Below are 18,165 nucleotides of genomic sequence, written 5' to 3'. Positions count from 1 at the left end.
CTCCTTCTACCTTAGGCCACAAACTTATCAATCACCCCCGCTGTGGATCATTTCTACAAAAACGGGATCCGTATGCTCCACAACCGCTGGACTAAGTGTGTACATGTAGGAGGGGGCTATATTGAAAAATAAATATGCTACGTTTTCTAAAATTGACTCCTTCTACCTTAGGCCACAAACATATCAATCACCCCTCATATATTCTTTCCTTCAACCTTAGACCTACAAATCACAAATTTCTATTGTTTTCAACCTTGCACTAGGAGCTTTTGTACTTCACTGCAGTTTGATCCCTCAATTAAAAACTCTTGGAAATTTAACTCTTTGCTGGGGTTATATTCATTTTTAATAAATACAGAACAATTTCACAATTCATTATTTTTACTTGTATGACTATGTCAGCCTTGCAAATCTCAGGCACAGAATAGATTTAAATAATTTTCCAATGGCAAGATGAAAGAAAAATGTAAAATTAAAAGAGCAAATCACAACACCCAATAAAAATAAGGACAATGTTGATGGAAGATATAACATGCTGCCTCTCTGACTAAAAATCCTATTCATCTCCTACTGTATTTCAAATGATGTCGGACAAGTTTATCCGCAGAATCACTTGTATTTGTATTTCACAGCAAGTATGTGCAAAAAAAAAGTACTGTATATACAGAATGCATGAGGATGAGCTTGGGGCATGAAGTCACTGGAACACACCCAGTTTTAAATGACAATCATTCAATTTATACTGGCTTGGAGATGGCAATGTTCATTAGTAGTTGTTCAATCACCTTTTATAATTATTATCAAATCTGATATCTGAGAAATTAGCAAAAATAAGCCAAAGCAAAAACAATTCTAGTGAAATTGATAAAAAACCAAAACTATGAAGAAAAAAATAACCACACTTCTCAGATCTGTCAGGTTAGTCAGTTTTAGCTTGGCTGTTTATTTTTTTAGTTTGCATAATCTGAAAAAAGATTGTTTTTATATTCACAGATGAAGAAAATACAAATAGATTTCCTCCTCCACCAATCTCCATTGCCATAGGAACCAGTCTTTAGTGAATTCAATTCTCTGTTAAAAGCAGAGGATAAAGCATTTGCTGCACGAGTTGATAGTGAAGAGCGTGTATATGGTGTGCTGGCCTTCATCAGTTGGGGGACTGTGGTGCTTGGACGTAGTGGTCTGGTTGCACTCTTATTCCCCCAACCTGGAACATCTAATAATTAAGTGCCATCCCTTCTACTTACCAAGAGAGTTCGCCTACGTGATTCTGACCGCAGTTTACATACTATCAAAGGCCAATGCCAAGAAAGCACTCAAGGTATTGAGTGCCATGACTGACATAGAAGAAGCAACCTACCCTAACTGTTTTCCACTTGTTTTCAGGGACTTCAGCCAGGCTTGTTTGAAGGAATCTCTGCCCAATTATCATCAATTTATCACCTGCGGCACTAGGGGTCCCAATACACTCAACCATTGTTATTTACGATTAGGAATGCCTACTGTTCAATCTCTAGACCACATTTCAGAAAATCTGATCTTCTATCTGGCTGTTCTCCTATCTGCATACAGATTGAGGCTAAAGAGCAAGGGTCCAGAAGTAAGGACAACAAAAAGGTGGTCATGGTAGAGAGCTTGAATGTATCACCTCCTACAAAATGAAACCAAGTGACATGTGACAATAAGGTTTTGCTCCAAAATGAATTCAAAGCCTTTTATGCTTGCTTTGACTGTCAAAACATGGAGGTATCTTCACAAACTCCCATAACTCCTTGTGACCATGTGATTTCAGTCTTTGAAGAAGACATGAGAGTACCCTTCAGGAGGGTGAACCCACAGAAAGCAACCAGCCCAGAGGACCTGTGCTATTCAACTGGCTGATGTATTCACTGATATCTCTAACGTTTCACTTTGACAGTCTGAGATACCCACCTGTTTCAAGCAGGCTTCAATTATATCAGTGCCCAAGAAGAATGTGATAACCAGCCTCAAACACTATCATCCAGTAATACTTATATCCATCGTGAGGAAGTGCTTTGAGAGGTTTGTGATGAAATATATCAACTCCTGCCTGAAGAGCAACTTCCACTCCAATTTGCCTACTGTCATGACAGGCCAATGCCAGATGCCATTCCATTGTTTCTTCACTCAGCACTGGAACATCTGGACAGTAAAAATGCATACGTCAGGATGTTCTTTATTGATTGCAGCTCTGCATTCAATACTAACATCCCCTCAAAACTAATCCAAAAGCTCTAAGACCTTCTTGTGCAACTGTATCTTCAATTTCCTCACTTGTAAACCCATCAGTTTGAATTAGCAACAACATCTGGCTGAATGGTGCCACAACAAAAACTGCTTATTGAACGTCAGCAAGATCAAAGAGCTTAGTATTGTCTACAGGAAGAGGAAACAACAATGAGGTCCATGATCGGACGTGGAAAGGGTCAGCAGCTTTAAATTCCTCAGAGGTATCATTTCAGAGGATCTGTCCTGGGTCCAGCACACAACTGCCATTACAAAGAAGGCTTGGCAGTGCCTCTACTTTCTAAGAAGTTTGTGCAGATTCAACATATCATCGAAAACTTTGACAATCTTCTATAGATGTGTGGCAGAGAGTATACTGACTGATTGCATCAAAGCCCCGTAGCGGAATAACAATACCTTTGAATGGAGAAAACTATAAAAAGTAGTGGATACAGCCCAGTTCACAGGTAAAGCCCTCCCCATATTAAGTATATTTACAAGGAGCACTGTTGCAGGAAAGCAGCATCCATCAAGGATACCCGTTATCTGGAACATGCCCTCTCCTCCTACCATCAGGAAGGAGGTACGGGAGTCTCAAGCCCTACATCACCAGATGCAGGAACAGTATTACCCCTCAACTATCAGACTCTTGAACCAGAGGGGATAGCTCCACTGACCCCAACATTGAACTGATTCCTCAAGCTATGCACTCACTTTTAAAGACTCAACTCATGTTCTCAATATTTGGTGCTTATTTATTATTTTCTTTCCTTTTTGTATTTGCACATTGGTTGTTTGCCCCTCTCTGTCCTGTGTGGTTCTTCATTGATTCAATTCCATTACTTTCTACTTACTATGAATGCCCACAAGAAAATGAATCTCATGGTAGAACAGATGATTCCAGTTAATTGGGACATCTCGGGAGCAATACATTTTGGCCCAATTAAACAGCTGCCCCAATTAGCCTAAGTTTCGTGGAAATAGCTTAAAAAGATGTACAAAAGACAAACTACTGTTTCACTATGTAACAAATTATTTTAATTATTTAAGCAATACAGTGTGGAGTAGGCCCTTTCCGGCCTTCGAGCAACCTCAATTATGAAATACAAACAAATCAGAACACTATCAATACTACTACCATACTATAAAACTGTATTAGTTCCTAATAGTTACTGACAGAGAAATTCAGCCTATGCTGCCGTGCTCTTTTGATTGGCTGTAATTAACAAAATCAGTGCAGACACACAGTAGATAACTTCCTTTGGGATCAATAAAGCAATGGACTGCCTTCCTACAATGCTATCAACGATTGCATTATTTGCATTCTTAGTTTTCATTATAACATTCAAGATGGTTGTTGATACCTTCAGATTCTTTGAAGCTCCTAACTTGAAGTAGTGAAATCATTTCATTTCATTTTCACTCCTGGGCATTTCTGCATCTCCAAGCCTGAATGCTTGAAACCAGTCAGTAAATCAGTTCTGAATTGTTTTGTGCTTATTTCTCACCAACTATCAATGACAAAAATCACTGCTTTATAAACACAAGCACACACAACTGATGCTACTTAAAACTGTCTGCTCTAGGCATGGTGTAATGTATAATGGTGACACAATTGAACAGTTAGAAACTGTTCAGCAACAGTGTCCTGTCCCAATCAAGCGGCATAATATTCCAAGTAAACAAAGAGAACCCTGGCTATTTTCTCAATTATTTTGTTTTCTTTCAGGGTGGCCCAAGTAAACGGTTGCCCCTATTAACTAATGGCCTAAATAACCAAAATCCACTGTAAATGGTGACATAAATGTACTTTGATAATAAATTTACTTTGAATGTTGATTGAGTTTAAAAGTCGTAAGGAAATGTTGCAACTCTATAGACCACACATCAATGCTAATTTATTATTAAAGTACATACATGTTACCATATACTGTACTATTTTGATTCATTTTCATGTAGACATTTACAGGAAAAATATAGTACAATCTTGTAAAACCCCATTATATAAAGAAAGACGGACAAACAACCAGTGTGCAACAAAAGGCAAAATGTGCAAACAATAATAATACTGAGAATGTGCATTGGAAGAAGTCATTGAAAATGAGTCTGTAGGCTGCAGAATCAGTTTAGAGTAGTGGCGAAGTTTTCCATGCCAATGATGGTTGTAAGGTAACAATTGTACCTGAAGCTGGTGGTGTGGGACCTAAGGAGCAGCACATTAGTGTAGCAATAAGCATAATGTTTTACAGCATCAGTGATCGGGAATCAATTCCTGCTGTTATCTGTAAGGAGTTTATACGTTCTCCATCCAACCAAGTGAATTTCTGTCGAGTGCTCCAGTTTCCTCCCACTTTTCAAAGCTATATGGATTAGTAATGTGTGGGCAGGCATGATATGTTGGTGCCAGAAGCATGGAGACACCTGCAGGCTACCCCCAGCACATCCTTGGAATGTGCAGGTTATTGATCTAAATGATGCATTTTACTGTATGTTTCGATATAAATGGCAAATATAGCTAATCTTCCTTTTGCAAGGTTTCTGTACCTCCTGTGCAACGATAGTAGCGAGAAGAGGGTGTAGCCTGGATAGTGGAAATCCTTAATGATGATGCTGCTTTCTTACAGCTATACGCCATGTAAATGTTTGGAGGGTTTTGCCTGTGATGAATTAGGCTTTATCCGTTACTTTCTGTAGCTTGTCCCATTCCTTGGCATTGGTGTTTCCATACAAGGCCACAATTAAACCAGTTAGGTTACAGTCCACAGTGCATTTACAGAAGTTTGACAAAGTTTTAACAAACTTCAAGTTTTGACTTGGAGTACTGTATTCATTCTTGTAACTTCATTATAGCAAGGATATGAAAGCTTTAGAGAGGGTGCAGAAGAGGTTTGTCATTTTCCTACCTGGATTAGAGACATGTCTTATGAGGAAAGTTTAAGCAAGCCAAGGCATTTATCTTTTGTACAACGGAAATGAGAGGTGGACTTGATAAGAGTCATATAGAGCATGGGCAGCCAGCACCCTTTCCCCCCCAGGGTGGCAATGACCATTGAACAATACCAAAGGAAATCTATTTAAGGCAAGTGGAGGAAAATTTGGGGAAATGTCAGTTAGGTTTTGTTTTATACAGAGTGGTGGATACCTGGAATGCATTGCCAGTGGTGCTAGTACAAGGGATATTTAAAAGTCTTTCAGACAGGTGTAAGCATGCAAGTAAAATGGAGGGTTATGTATGGCTTGTGTAGGAGGAAAGGTTAAGATTGATTGTGGAATAGGCTTATAGTGGTTGGCATAACATAGTGAACTGAAGGGTCCATACCATGTTGTACTATTCTACGGTGTAACGGTGTATGTTCTACATCCTAAAGTAAAGGTAATGGAAAGATACAACATCTTTGTACTGCATCACTGATGCTGCAGTACAAAGATGTGTTCTAGCTGTGCCTCCAGCTAACTTACTGCAATGCAGTAATAAAATCTGCATATCTAGAAAAGGAAAACTGTCCAGCTATGACGCGTCCATAAAAAAGCAGGGCAGATTCCCTCATAAGTTTATGTATTTGTTGATGATTTGGCAATGTTCAATTTCTTAAACAACTCAGAAAATTATGCTATCAATGGTTGTGTGCAGCAAGACCCAAATAACATTCAAGCATGAGTTGATAAAAGCCAAAGAACATTTATACCAAACAACTGCCAAGAAATGAATATCTTCAGCAAGGGAGAATCTGACTATTAACCTTCAAAGCTCAACAGCATTAATACTGTCAAATGCCCCACCATCAACGTCTTTGTTTTCCAGCATTGTGCAGGAAACCAGTTGACCAGTCACGGAAATACTGTGGGTAGAAGGTTATCCTAAAGAGAATGACTTACCTTTACCTCGTGATATAATGCATGTATCAGAGATGTTATAGAATACTGTCTACAAGCCTGGATAAGTGTAGCAATAGCATTCCAGAAGCTCAACATTATCCAGGACAACACTAGCTTTTCAAATGGCACCCCAAAGACCATCCTAAGTATCCACATTCATCACCAGTGCAATGTGACAACAGTGTGTACCATCTACAAAATTAACTACAGCTATTTCCCTAACTTATTGCAATACCATGTCATAAAACTGTGGCTCATGCCACCAGGAATGGCAATACCTCCAAAAGTTCTTTGCAGTCATAAATATCAGAAATATGACACAGCTCCTTTTTCATTGCTGGATCTAAGTTCTAGAACTTCCTACCCAACACCAGTCTATTCACTTCCACCAGAAGATTATCATCACCTTCACAAGAGTGATTAGGAGTGAACAATTAATCTGGACTTAACAATGATCTATAATTCCACTAAATAGATGTATTAAAAACATACACATATAGGTATTTCCTATGGGTTAGATAAGTGGAGATATTTTAAAGCAGAGTGAAAGAAGAGGAACCACCAATACTTATACAGCAGGCAGACTGAAATTAGTTGCCAGGTCTTTTCCTTCCCCTGCTGATCTTATGTATTATCATTATTATAAATGATAAACTTACTATAAAGACACAAATTAAGCCAGAAAAAAAATTAAATGAATTATAATAATGTCTCTGGAATTGAACTCTAATATACGATTAAAGATCCAATGTCACACCTACCTCATTTCCACCTACTGCTTTGGTAAGGATTACAGCAGATGACACTGGAGGCGGCATACAACCAACAGTCTGCAAACTGGAACAGAAGCCCAAAACACAGTTAGAAGAGTAGTATTTTCCAAAGCATTTGCCTTGTATAAACTTCTTAGCCGGTTTAAATAGGTGCAAATGAATTTCATACGCCTTGTACAAGCATTCAATTCCAATAGTAATTATTTATTTATCAGTTAAGTATGTATCATCAAAAATATTTCAATGTTTTAAACCTGTAAATAATAAAACATCTTCCTTTGATTTAATGTATTATCTGCTATATTTACTGAATACCCCATTATGAATCTTGAAGCTTTAAGAAGGAAGTTGAACTTCAAAATTTATGATCGCATTTTACAATAGTCAGCAATAAAAAGATGTCCGGCAACTGATCGGTGCCCTGCTCCATCCTTGTATCAGCAATCACTTCTCCAGTTAAAGATGTTTATGTTAAAGTTTGAAGCATTTCTAAAATCTGTACATAATGTAATTCTTTGATTAGAAAGTTTAAAAAAAATAGCAATCAGAAATTACAGAATCACTTTCAAACATGTATTTCTGTAATTCCTATTCATCTTCTCAAAATAAAAATCAAGATCCATTGAAGGATCTTCCCAAAGACACTCATATTCTGCATTTTCTAATATTATTTACAATTTCTAAACTCAGCAACATTTGAATCAAAATTTTAAAAAGGCTCACCTTCATTTGATTACTATATTATTGAAAGTACATAAAACTTGGGAATAATTGTCCTGGGACATCAATAGGGGCTAGCCAATGCATTTACCCTTCTAGATAAAAGAGAACATTGGCTGAAAGCAATGTTCTATTATACTAAAACATCTGAGATGCATGCTCTGAATGGTCTTGTTTTCATTCAGCTTTAGAATGAGTTTCACGCACAAACATAAACCTGGTTTGTCCCTTACCAATCCTAGCTGTTACACAATGTATGAATACCAGAAATCTTGGATGTTGGAAATAAAGAAATGTGGCATTGCTGAGACAAAAATAAAAGACTAATTTTATTCTGTAGAAAAGAATTAGCATAAATATTGTGCCATTGAGTCCATCAAGATTTTATGGAATATTTTATTTCTTAGCAGTTTGATTGGGCTGAATTTTCTTAAGTCCAAGATTTTCTTGCTGCCTTTCAGATCTTCACTACCATTACATTAGACAGGATTAACAGTGCAGAGAAAGCTATTTGTACCAGAATCTTTGGGAACTTCTACAGAATTGCATTGTATTTCTTTCTTTATACCAAGAATGATGCTCATTATACAGATGGAATCAATTTGTCTCTATGTACAGATCATCCCCAGCTTACGAGCACCCAACCTATAGACAGCCCATACATTTAAACAAACATTTGGGAGACCAGCAGCATGGGTTTGCTGACTGCTGTCACCATCTGCCACCTGGAAATTCAGTTCACAGTCACATTTCATACTTGTAGACCGTTCGGTTACAATCAGTTTGGAGGAACTGAACACTTCCATAACTGAATAGATCTCCAGAGTTATTAGTCACCTTGAATTTCTAATGGAAATACTAGACTTTTGTGAAGTAATATGCAATACTTTGTGATAATTTATACAAGTCCAATAAAAATGCAACTCATGTGCAGAAGTTAAACCTGAGTAACTAATGTCAGAAGTCTCCAAATTCTGGAGATACATGTATACATAAAGTCAAGTGTGTTTCAAATACGTGGGTTAATACCCTGGGGGAAATCAGGTCAGCATTTCTCAATAATTGCAACTGAAACAGTACTCTAAAGGGTCTAGTATGTTTGCTTCCTTTCAAAGGAAATAAGTTTATTGACTTCTAATCAAGTAGTTTAACACTCAAGATTAAACTGCCACAAACAGTTTCCCAGCATAATTAGAAAACGTACGATAGTTCCTTTGCCAATATTTTCCTCATTCATCCTCCCCCCCCCCCCCCCAAGAGCACAGGTTAGGAAGTATTAGATGTTAATTTGCTGTGAAAATTTAATAATATTGAAAACTTCACTAAGTAACAATCACTTTCTAACTCAAACCCTCTGCATTGGAAAATGTCATATTTAAGAAATACTTCCTAAAAATTAAAAAATATCAAATATTGAAACATATTAAAATCAGAATTAGAAGCAAAAGTCTTACCCTTTTAAAAGCCACGGGTTTATAGATGTCAGAGCTAATAACTTAAGATAAAACCAAATAGCCATTGGGAAAAATGCAAGCGTAAAGGTCTGTACAAACATATGAAGTTTGACGTGCATCAGAGCATTGGTCAGCTCCTGAAACATGAGAAAGAGAGAAAAATAGTTTACCGAAGAGCACAATACTTTCGTGAACTTCAAGTATTTATTTACTTTCCAAACAAACCTTACTGAAACCACAAACAGTATTTACTGAAAAAGCACCTCCATGATCTTCTCTCTCTTCCAGTTACAATACTCAATATCCAAAACCTATTACATCATAGGTATAAAATCTCAGAATACTATTAAAATTATGTCTGGATAGTATCACCAATGAGTTTTCCATACATTTAGTCTGGTCTTCAGCCAAATATAATAATAAACAATATGGCATTCTTGGCTCAGTGACTGTGCTTTCACTTCAAGTCAAATGTTCATGGGCACCATCTGCAGGCTAGTCTGAAGTTCTGACATGTCAGTTCATGGCCTCCTCTTGTGCTAAGATAAGAACACCTCAGGGTGGTAGTGCAACACCTTATATTCCAGTGTAGCCTCCAACCTAATGGCATGAATATTGATTTCCCTTTCTGGTTTTTAGAAAAATCTTCCTTCCCCCCCACTCTTTTCCCTACATTGACCTTTCATCTCTTCTCACCTATTTATCAGTCCCCTCAGGGTCCCCTCCTCCTTCCCTTTCTCCCATGGTCCACTGTCCTTTACTATCTATCAGAGTCTTTCTTCTCCACTCCTTGACTTTTCCCACCCAGCTTCATCCATCAGCTTCCAGCTAGCCTCTTTCTCCTCCCCCATCTTTTTATTCTAGCATCTTCCCCCCCCCCACTTCTTTCTCAGTCCAGAAAAAGGGTCTACGCCTGAAATGTCAACTGTTTATTCATCCCCATAGATGCTGCCTGACCTGCTGACTTTCTCTAGCATTTTGTATGTATTGCTTTGAATTTCCAGCATTTGCAGACTTGCTCACGTTTATAGTCTGAAGTAATGTTCCATTGCTGAATTACCACCGTTTGTATAATGTTTTTAAAAGATGAATGTGAAGATCCAGAAAATGTCTTCAAAGTGAAAGATATACATATGTGCAGGTTTAAGTTCATTTTCAACCAACAATGCTGGGGAGGGTTTAAACTAGATTTGCAGGGGGTTGGGAACCAGAGTAGATAGTGGAACGGGGGTAAAAATAAATGATGTTAGTAGTTCATGCAAAGTCATAAATAGTAAGGTTGTGTGTGGTGGTAACAATCTTCTGAGGTGTGTATATTTCAATGCAAGGAGTATTGTGGGAAAGGCAGATGAGCTGAGGGCCTGGATTGACATGTGGAATTATGACATCATAGCCATTACTGAAACCTGGCTACAGGAGGGGCAGGACTGGCAGCTCAATGTTCCAGGATTCCGATGTTTCAGACGTGATAGGGGCAGAGGTATGAAGGGCGGGGGGATGGGGGGTGGCTTTATTACAGCAATAAATATTACAGCAGTGCTTCGGCAGGAAAGATTAAAGGGCTTGTCTACTGAGGCCATATGGGTGGAGCTGAGAAACAGGTAAGGTATGACCACATTAATAGGGTTGTATTATAGACTACCCAATAGTCAACGAGAATTGGAGGAGCAAATCTGCAGAGAGATAACAGACAACTGCAGGAGACAGAAAGTTGTGATTGTAGGGGATTTTAATTTTCCATACATTGATTTGGACTCCCATACTGTTAAAGGTCTAGATGCATTAGAGTTTGTGAAATGTGTTCAGGAAAGTTTTCTAAATCAATATATAGATGTACCAACTAGGGAGGATGTAATATTTTGTAGATCTCCTATTAGGAAATGTTAGGACAGGTGACGGAAGTGTGTACAGGGGAACACTTTGGTTCCAGTGATCATAACGTCATTAGTTTCAACTTGATCATGGATAAAGATAGATCTGGTCCTCGGGTTGAAGTTCTAAACTGGAAAAAGGCCAAATTTGAAGAAATGAGAAAGGATCTAAAAAGCGTAGATTGGGACAGGTTGTTCTCTGGCAAGGATGTGATTGGTAAGTGGGAGGCCTTCAAAGGAGAAATTTTGAGAGTGCAGAGCTTGTATGTTCTTGTCAGGGTTAAAGGCAAAATGAATAAGAATAAGGAACCTTGGTTCTCGAGGGATATTGGAACTCTGATAAAGAAGAGAGAGATGTATAACATGTATAGGCAACAGGAGGAAGTAAGATGCTTGAGGAGTACAAAAAGAGTAAGAAAATACTTAAGAAAGAAATCAGGAGGGCTAGAAGAAGACATGAGGTTGCTTTGGCAGTCAGGGTGAAGGATAATACTAAGAGCTTCTACAGGTATGTTAAGAGCAAAAGAATAGTAAGGGATAAAATTGGTCCTCTTGAAGATCAGAGTGGTCGGCTATGTATGGAACCAAAAGAAATGGGAGAGATATTAAATGGGTTTTTTGCATCTGTATTTACTAAGGAAACTGGAATAGAGTCTATAGAAACAAGGCAACCAAGTAGGGAGGTCATGGAACTTATACAGATTAAAGAGGAGGAGGTGCTTGCTGTCTTGAGGCAAATCACCCCAGGATCTGACAGGGTATTCCCTCGGACCTTGAGGGAGACTAGTGTTGAAATAGCAGGGGCACTGGCAGAAATACTTAAAATGTCGATATCCACGGGTCAGGTGCCGGAGGATTGGAGGATAGCTCATGTAGTTCCGTTGTTTAAAAAAGGCTCAAAAAGTAAGCCAGGAAATTATAGGCCAGTAAGTTTGACATTGGTAGTAGGTAAATTATTGGAAGGAATACTAAGAGATAGGATCTACAAATACTTGGATAGACAGGGACTTATTAGAAACAGTGAGCATGGCTTTGTGTGTGGTAGGTCATGTTTAACCAATCTATTAGAGTTTTCAAGGAAGTTACCAGGAAAGTGGATGTTATATACATGGACTTCAGTAAGGCCTTTGACAAGGTCCCGCATGGGAGGTTAGTTAGGAAGATTCAGTCACTTGGTATACATGGAGAGGTAGTAAATTGGATTAGACATTGGCTCAATGGAAGAAGCCAGAGAGTGGTAGTGGAGGATTGCTACTCTGAGTGGAGGCCCGTGACAAGTGGCGTGCCACAGGGATCAGTGCTGGGTCCATTGTTATTTGTCATCTATATCAATGATCTGGATGATAATGTGGCAAATTGAATCAGCAAATTTACTGATGATACAAAGATTGGAGGTGTAGTGGACAGTGAGGAAGGTTTTCAAAGCTTGCAGAGGGATTTGGACCAGTTGGAGGAATGGGCAGAAAAATGGCAGATGGAGTTTAACGCGGACAAGTGTGAGGTATTGCCCTTTGGAAGGTCAAAGCAAGGTTGAACATAGAAGGTAAATGGTAGGACACTGAGGAGTGCAGTAGAACAGAGGGATCTGGGAATACAGATACATAATTCCCTAAAAGTGGCGTCACAAGTAGATAGGGTTGTAAAGAGAGCTTTTGGTACATTGGCCTTTATAAATCAAAGTATTGAGTATAAGAGTTGGAATGTAATGGTGAGGTTGTACAAGACATTGGTGAGACCGAATTTGGAGTATTGTGTGCAGTTTTGGTCACCTAATTACAGGAAGGATATTAATACGGTTGAAAGAGTTCAGAGAAGGTTTGCAAGGATGTTGCCGGGACTTGAGAAACTGAGTTACAGAGAAAGGTTGAATAGGTTAGGATTTTATTCCCTGAAGCGTAGGAGAATGAGGGGTGATTTGATAGAGGTGTATAAAATTATGATGGGTATAGATAGAGTGAATGCAAGCACAGGCTTTTTCCACTGAGGCCAGGGGAGAAAAAAACCCAGAGGTCATGGGTTAAGGGTGAAAGGGGAAAAGTTTAAAGGGAACATGGGGTGGGGGCTTCTTCACACAGAGAGTGGTGGGAGTGTGGAATGAGCTGCCAGATGAAGTGGTGAATGCGGGCTCACTTTTGACATTTAAGAAAAACCTGGACAGGTATATGGATGAGAGGGGTTTGGAGGGTTATGGCCCAAGTGCAAGTCAGTAGGACTAGGCAGAAAAATGGTTCGGCACAGCCAAGAAGGGCCAAAAGGCCTGTTTCTGTGCTGTAATGTTCATTGGTTCTATGGTTCTATGCTAAAATAAACAGTTTTTATCTCATTGTTAATTCTGGGATCAAGCTGAGTACACATCAGTGTTGAACATCCACACAGCACATCTGTGTCTGCAGAACATTAGCCCTGGTTGGTTTAGGTGCGGTGAGGCGAATTCTCCAGCATACTGCTGGGAAATACTAGCAAGACAAGTTCTGTCATTGGATTCCATGCAACTCCTTTGACAGACAGAAAGTAGTGACAGGTATGCCGTTATTCGTCACCTGATAAGTTTGCAAGTATCCAATACCTGATGTAACCTGTATTCTCACATGATCAATAGTCATTCAAACCAGAAAAGTTTTGCCAAGATATTTAAGATTTCTAACTACTTGTTTCTTTCCCTCCCTCCACCCACCACCCCCCCCCCCCACCATTTCAGATTGCGCTGTTCACTTGCAGCTAAAATAGGGCACTTTTCAATTCCTTGTAATGATTTTTATGCTTGTTAAGATATAACAGGTAAGAAACACTGTCGTTTCTTGGAAGATGCTAGATTACCAGAGAACTACAACTTGGGTTTCCAAACTAACACGGTAGAGCTACAAGGTGGTATAACATAAAATCAAATTCAGTGTTTGTAATATGTGTAATCATGTGAAATGAACAGGTGGTGTATCGCCCAAAAAACAAACAGTTCTTTTCAAAGTGGGATCTTCTCACTTACAAGGTTATGATACAGATCTCCTGGGCACTGCTGCTAACATCAACTGATTATCTAAAAGTAACCAATTTGTCTCTACTTTTAACCAAAGTGACATTTAACCAAGGAACCTTCAAGGGGATAAATGAACAGAAATCAAGCCATTTGCTATTAGGAGAGAAACAAAAGTAACACACAGCCACCTTTATGCATCTCTTGGCAGCTTGATTAGAGTCAAGTGTATAAAATTTAAATTATTACACATAGTGTATAAAATTATAAAAACAATAAATGGGCAGGGGAGAAAACTAAGGTAGCATTTGTCTAATCACATCCAATGAAACAGGTTTTGAAATGTAGTATCACTATAATGGATTTGGCTCAGAGTTCAAAGTAAATTTATTTCCAAAGTATATAGATTTCACCATATACAACCCTGAGAAACATTTTCCTGCGGGCATTCTCAGCAAATCTATAGAATAGTAACCAGAACAAGATCAATAAAAGATCAACCAGAATGCAGAAGATAACAAACTGTGCAAATGCAAACATAAATAAATAGCAATAAATAATGAGATAACAAAATAAAAAGTCCTTAAAATGAGATCACTGGTTGTAGGAATATCTCAGTGGATGGGCAAGTGAGTGTAGTTTGTTCGACAGCTTGAGGTTGAGGGGTAGTAGCTGTTCTTGAACCTGGTGGAGCGAGTCCTGAGGCTCTTGTATGTTCTTCTAGAGCATCACAAACAACAATAAAGCATAATTATAAAAGATGATTTAGTGGTGTTCACTAAGGTATAGATTGCCATACCAAAAGGATCCTTCTACTTTTCTCCAAATTGTTCTGCAGAAACATTATGGTCTAACCAAACCATTATATGGATGCTCAATTAAATTTTTATCCACAAGACAGAACTCTAAATGAGGAGTATTTGGATTGATACTTAAGCTATGACTTCCTGACTGAAACATTCACATATGTTCAGAGCTGCAACTCAGCAGAAAATCTTTAGAAATCTTTTGAAGTAGGCTTCATATTTTAAAAAAATCCTACAATTTGTTCCTAATATTTCAAGGCAGTAAACTGGATATTAAAATGAATCTAATAAAACTGCACATGTATACAAAACCAGAAAATGCTGCCAACAAGTCATGCAGCACTTCTGCAGCAAGAGAGAAAGGATGAATAAAACTCCCATTGGAACTGAAAAATGTAATTTATCACATCTCTAACATGAAACTGCTAAGTTTTGTCAGGAGTTTCTAGCATTCAGCTTTTTGATATATACATATTCTAAATTCAGCTCTAATTACATTTTGGCTTGCACATGACATACCTCATTGACAATGAAACACAGGCCTACACATAGTAGCTGGAAATTTGTTGGCAATATTTTGTTTGTTTGCCAATATTTTACAAAGCCATGCTTTGACTGCATCAAGTCTGAATCATGAAACCTTACCTCAGTCTTTAATGAAAGCCCACTGTTAAAAAATATAGTTGAAACGGCAATATAAGTTATCGTAATTTCTGGTTTCAATGGCCCTATTAAAAAGTAAAATACAAAATCAAAACTTGATTAGAAAAGAGATAATGTTTTAAGTGTTTAAGTTCAGTACACAAAATATTTAAGTAAAATATCAAAATGAAATATCAGGTATCTTCAAATATAAAAAAGTAAAAAATACTTTTACTTTTCTATTTGTTCAGTTTATTGCTTAATATTACATTATTGGCTGTATAGTCTATACTGAGCTTAAGTCGTCTAAACTTGGGAATGCTTTAATTTGTTCATCAAATCTGTATTTCCTCCAGTTAAAAATTTAAATGACTGACTCTTAATAATTCTTAAAGTTCCGGAAAGTAATTTGTATTGGCTAAGTTACAGAAATTATTTTATAATAGTGCAATGATTTTTTTGTATAAAAATTCAACTGAACTGGTTAGGCCGCAGTTTAACACTTTATCAAAAGGCTGTACTTTTTTGATGTCATTTGTAAACAATAGATATTAAAGATGCTCTATAGTACACTCAAAATTCTGAGGAGGAATATTAAAAGATTAGGAGATTATTAGGGATGGTTGGTTTGCTGATTACTATACTTCTACTAATACGTCTACTCTGATCAACATACAAGGAAACCCACATATTTAATGTAACTCAAGAGAAAGTATGTAAAAATACATCCAGCATAGAAATCAGCAGCACAAAATAATTCCCCATAGGGAAAAAACATTATAATAGTTCAAATTTATAACTTAAATTATGAGATCAATACACTTGCAGTCAAATAAAATCAATTTTCAATGCAATATTTGGCATGCCACAATACACAATAACCACTATGAATAATATGACATTTTAAGTAGAACAAAAGAAGTTTCAGTCACTATTTGTTCAGGTTTAGCTCACTTTAAGCAGCCATTCCTGTTGCTTTACTGTTCTACCACAAAAACATTAGTGACATTCTCCAAGTTGGCTGATTGCATGTTACATCACACAAAACTTTTAAGCTGGCATTCTAATAATAGAGGGAGAGCTGCAAACTTTTTACATTTAAACCAAGACTTCTTTTAGAGCCTGCCACCATTTCAAAGAAGCTAACCCAGTGTCTTAAAAAAATCCCCCAATTTACAACATAAAAATGTTATTGCCATTGGGTAAGCTGTTAAGTTTGCTTTGGACAAATTGGCTGACATCTTAGCTAAATTTTGAAGTACTTCATTGACAAAGTGGTTTGGGGTGTCCAAAGAATAGTGCTATACAAATACATTTTGAGAATGATTCACTTACTGTACCAATGGGAATGATGTTGAAAATATACAGACTAGATTTAAAGTTAATCTTCATTCTTTGTAAAGCAATAAAAACATAAATACTACCAAAACATCACCATGAACGATGAGTGGCATTTCTCTTTCCCAGTCCTCATTCTGAATAACTTCTCACATCTTCTCTTCTCTGCACCTGCCCATCATCTCTCTCTGGTTACCCCTTCCTTCCCTTCCATCCACTGTTCTCTCTTATTAGATCCCTTCTTCTTCAACCCTTTATTTCTTCCACCTATCCTTCCCCAGTTTCTTACTTCTACCCCTTACCACACCTGGTCTGACTCATCACCTAATAGCCTGTACTCCTTCCCCTCTCATCTCCTTATTCTGAATTCTGCCCCTTTGCCTCTCCAGTGCTGAATCTGGTTCCGGCTTGCAACGTCGACTGTTTATTCCCTTCCATTGATGGTGTCTGACTTGCTGAATTTCTCCAGCATTGTGTGTGTATTATTGCTCAAGATGTCTAGCATCTGCAGAATCTTTCGTGTTTATAATGGATAAGCATGTTGTGAGTAGATATGTATTTGTGTTTTAAATCACCGAGGTATCATTACGATCACAAACAAGAAGTGAGTTTGAAACGTGTCATCCGCAAGGTTGGTAATATGCACAAGGAGGCAAAATCTGCACCGCTTCCAGTCTTACTGAGTATCAGAAGCGGCTTGGACGCGAGTTCAAGTTGCTCCCCTGAATGACTCCCATACAAACGGGCCTGTTCGTGTACAGCTCGGCCACCAGGTTTCTCTCCCTCTGCCCTACACCCCGACCGCTGAGGCTTACCTCCATGCATCCCCACGGAAGGCTGCAGTTTGGCAAAGGTGATCACCAGCACGATGCCCAGCAGGAACCACTGCCGCCTCGCACGCTCAAACAGCCCCATGACGGGGACGAGAACAGAGCCGGTCTCGCCCCTCGACGTCTGCACGTCTCACTGCGCCGCAACAACCCAATTCCGCTTCCACCGCCGAGCAAGCGGCACGTCAGGAGGCGGAACCGAGGAGGGGCAACACCGGGGCGGGGGCAGGCGTCTCTTTAAAGGATAGCCCGGCTGCGAGCCATGGGCCTGCGGTCGTTCACCGTGGATCCATTCCGACAGGACGGCGGCGACTCGCGAGTCCCCGCGCAGCCGCGCCATCGGCGGCGCGAGGCTCGGGAACGCGCCGTGCAAGCTTAGCACCAGCTGATCAATATGCTGCTTTAAGGAATCTGTGATTATATAACGTGTGCTTAAAAATATTAAAACAGCATTCCAACAGTGCAATATTACATACCTGTCGTGTGTGGGCGCCAGGCATCGCGTTGCATGTCTAAATTTTTCATTTAAATCCAAAACAGATCTTATTGTTCTAGTTCAGCGAATGGTTATTATTGGAATTATTTAAAACTTGTTCTAAAGTGTGTTAGTAATGTATATTATTATGTATAGTCAGCT

General features: G+C 38.6%; 1 protein-coding gene across 3 annotated transcripts in view; it reads right to left on the bottom strand.

Moving 5' to 3' along the window:
- slc10a7 (solute carrier family 10 member 7) overlaps window positions 1–17,888 on the bottom strand; it is a 233,959-nt gene extending 216,071 nt beyond the window's left edge. For 2 of the 3 annotated variants that reach the window (XM_073042940.1, XM_073042942.1), the window contains exons 1-4: window positions 17,514–17,888; window positions 15,364–15,446; window positions 9,071–9,207; window positions 6,885–6,960 (exon numbers count right to left, since the gene is read on the bottom strand). In XM_073042940.1, coding sequence (XP_072899041.1) covers window positions 6,885–6,960; window positions 9,071–9,207; window positions 15,364–15,446; window positions 17,514–17,613 — 396 coding nt within the window. In that variant the 5' untranslated portion in view covers window positions 17,614–17,888. The remainder of the gene's footprint in view (window positions 1–6,884; window positions 6,961–9,070; window positions 9,208–15,363; window positions 15,447–17,513) is intronic. The other variant, XM_073042941.1, reaches the window with a different exon arrangement.
- Window positions 17,889–18,165: the final 277 nt, after the last annotated feature.

Source organism: Hemitrygon akajei, chromosome 4, assembly GCF_048418815.1.
Source record: "Hemitrygon akajei chromosome 4, sHemAka1.3, whole genome shotgun sequence".
Taxonomy (NCBI): domain Eukaryota; kingdom Metazoa; phylum Chordata; class Chondrichthyes; order Myliobatiformes; family Dasyatidae; genus Hemitrygon; species Hemitrygon akajei.
This window is presented reverse-complemented; position numbering and strand designations above follow the sequence as displayed.